This window comes from Corvus brachyrhynchos, unplaced genomic scaffold (genome assembly GCF_000691975.1).
Source record: "Corvus brachyrhynchos isolate BGI_N302 unplaced genomic scaffold, ASM69197v1 scaffold203, whole genome shotgun sequence".
In the NCBI taxonomy this organism is placed as follows: domain Eukaryota; kingdom Metazoa; phylum Chordata; class Aves; order Passeriformes; family Corvidae; genus Corvus; species Corvus brachyrhynchos.
In genome coordinates, this window is record NW_008237408.1 from 1,837,382 (window position 1) to 1,840,018 (window position 2,637).

A 2,637-nucleotide genomic window follows, 5' to 3' on the forward strand; every position below is an offset into this window, starting at 1 on the left:
TCGGTGTAGTAAAAATCCTCCTCCTGCTTGCGGTGCTCCGAGTCGGGACCGTCCCTGCGGGGAGGGGACGGCGGTGACGAGGGGGGGCCCTGTCGCCATCGGGGAGGGGACAGAGGGGACGAGGGGGCCCCGGCGCCATCAGGGAGGGGACAGGGGTTTTGTCCTCCCCACTGTCCCTGTCCCCGCTCCCGAGGGAAGCAAGGAAATCCCCCTGGCCCAGGAATGCTGGAGTATGGAGCGCTGGGAATGCCGTGCCCCATAGATTGGGGCCAGCCCCACAGGCTGAGCACAGATCCCATTGCCACCCCATAGATCCCATTGCCAGCCCCACAGGCTGACCCACGGATCCCATTCCCACCCCATAGATCCCATTGCCAGCCCCACAGACTGACCCATGGATCCCATTCCCAGCTCCACAGACCGACCCATAGATCCCATTCCCACCCCATAGATCCCATTGCCAGCCCCACAGACTGACCCACGTATCCCATTCCCAGCTCCACAGACCGACCCATAGATCCCATTCCCACCCCATAGATCCCATTCCCAGCCCCATAGACTGACCCATAGATCCCAGCTCCATACATCCCATTCCCACCCCACAGATCCCATTCCCACCCCACAGATCCCATTTCCCTCGGGAAGGGAAAATCTTGGGAATTCTGGAGGGAAGAATCCAATGGATTTGGGGGGCAGGAAGGGGAAATCCCAGGAATTCCAAGGGGATGCCTCCCGTGGATCAGGCGCTCAGGAAGGGGAAATCTCGGGAATTCCGGAGGCATAAATCCCATGGATTCGGGGGTCAGGAAGGGGAAATCCCAGGAATTTGGAGGGATAAATCCCATGGATTTGGGGCTCGGGAAGGGGAAATCCCGGGAACTCCAGAGGGATAAATCCCATGGATTTGGGGCTCAGGAAAGGGAAATCCCGGGAATTCCTGGTGGCATAAATCCCACGGATTCGGGGCTCAGGAAGGGGAAATCCCGGGAATTCCGGAGGGGCCGGGCCTTACCGCAGGTGCCGCGTGCGGACGTGGCGCTTGATGCCCACCACGGAGCGCAGCTCTTTGCCGCAGCCGGGCCACAGGCACTTGAACACCACCGAGTTCTGCGGGGGACGCCCGCGTCACCTGCGCCCGGCACCGCCGAACCCTCCCGCGGCCTGCGCCCGTTCCCTCATTCCCGCGGGCCTTCATTCCCTCATTCCCGCGGGCCTTCATTCCCTCATTCCCACAGCCTGCGCCCGTTCCCTCATTCCCGCGGGTGTTCCCTCATTCCCGCCTTCGTTCATTCATTCCTTCCTTCCCGCGGGCCTTCACTCCTTCATTCATTCCCGCGTCCTCCTTCATTCATTCCCGCGTGTGTTCCCCCATTCCCGCGCTTCTTCATTCATTCCTTCCTGCATGCATTCCCTCATTCCCGCCTTCGCTCATTCATTCCTTCCCGCATGCGTTCCCTCATTCCCGCGCTTCTTCATTCATTCATTCCCGCGGGCGTTCCCTCATTCCCGCCTTCGCTCATTCATTCCTTCCCGCGTGCGTTCCCTCATTCCCGCGCTTCTTCATTCATTCATTCCCGCGTGCGTTCCCTCATTCCCGCGCTTCTTCATTCATTCATTCCCGCGTGCGTTCCCTCATTCCCGCCTTCGCTCATTCATTCCTTCCTTCCCGCGGGCGTTCCCTCATTCCCGCGCTTCTTCATTCATTCCTTCCCGCGTGTGTTCCCTCATTCCCGCCTTCGTCCATCCCTTCCTGCCTTCGTCCCTTCCCACGTGTATTCATCCCTTCCCACGTTCGTTCCCTCATTCCCGCCTTCGTTCCCTCATTCCCGCCCTCGTTCCCTCATTCCCGCCTTCGTTCCCTCATTCCTGCCCTCGTTCCCTCACTCCCGCCTTCGTTCCCTCATTCCCGCCTTCGTTCCCTCATTCCCACGTCCATTCATTCCTTCCCGCATCCATTCCCTCATTCCCGCGTCCATTCCCTCACTCCCGTGCTCATTCATTCATTCCCGCCTTCATTCCCATATTCCGTCCTTCATTCCCACGTTCCTTCCTTCATTCCTGCACTCATTCATTCATTATTCCCGCGTCCCTTCATTCCCGCGTCCCTTCCCGTGTTTGTTCCTTCCCACATTCCTTCCCTCATTCCCGCGTTCCTTCCTTCCCGCATTCATTCCCGCGTTCCTTCCCTCATTCCCACGTTCCTTCCTTCATTCCCGCGTTCCTTCCCACGTTCCCGCGTTCCTTCCCGTGCTCATTCCTTCACACATTCCTTCCCATGTTCCTTCACTCCCGTGTTCCTTCATTCCCTCGTTCCTTCCCGCCTTCATTCCTTCCCTCATTCCCTCGTTCATTCCTGCGTTCCTTCCTTCCCACGTTCCCTCCCGCCTTCATTCCCTCATTCCCGCATTCCTTCATTCCCACATTCATTCCTTCCCTCATTCATTCCCGCGTTCATTCCCTCATTCCCGCGTTCCTTCCCACATTCCTTCCCGCGTTCGTCCCTTCCCGCGTTCATTCCCTCTTCCCCGCGTTCATTCCTTCCCGCCTTCATTCCCTCCTTCCCGCATTCCCACCTTCCTCCTGCGCGGAGCCGGCTCGTCCCTCGGGAAGGGCTCGCAGTCGGTGTCGAAGCCGTCG

General features: G+C 59.3%; 1 protein-coding gene across 1 annotated transcript in view; it reads right to left on the reverse strand.

Moving 5' to 3' along the window:
• Positions 1 to 2,637, reverse strand: part of ZNF395 (zinc finger protein 395) — a 10,551-nt gene that overhangs the window by 4,171 nt on the left and 3,743 nt on the right. Inside the window, exons 2-4 of the mRNA XM_017730841.1 lie at positions 2,574 to 2,636; positions 1,013 to 1,107; positions 3 to 54 (exon numbers count right to left, since the gene is read on the reverse strand). Coding sequence (XP_017586330.1) covers positions 3 to 54; positions 1,013 to 1,107; positions 2,574 to 2,636 — 210 coding nt within the window. The remainder of the gene's footprint in view (positions 1 to 2; positions 55 to 1,012; positions 1,108 to 2,573; position 2,637) is intronic.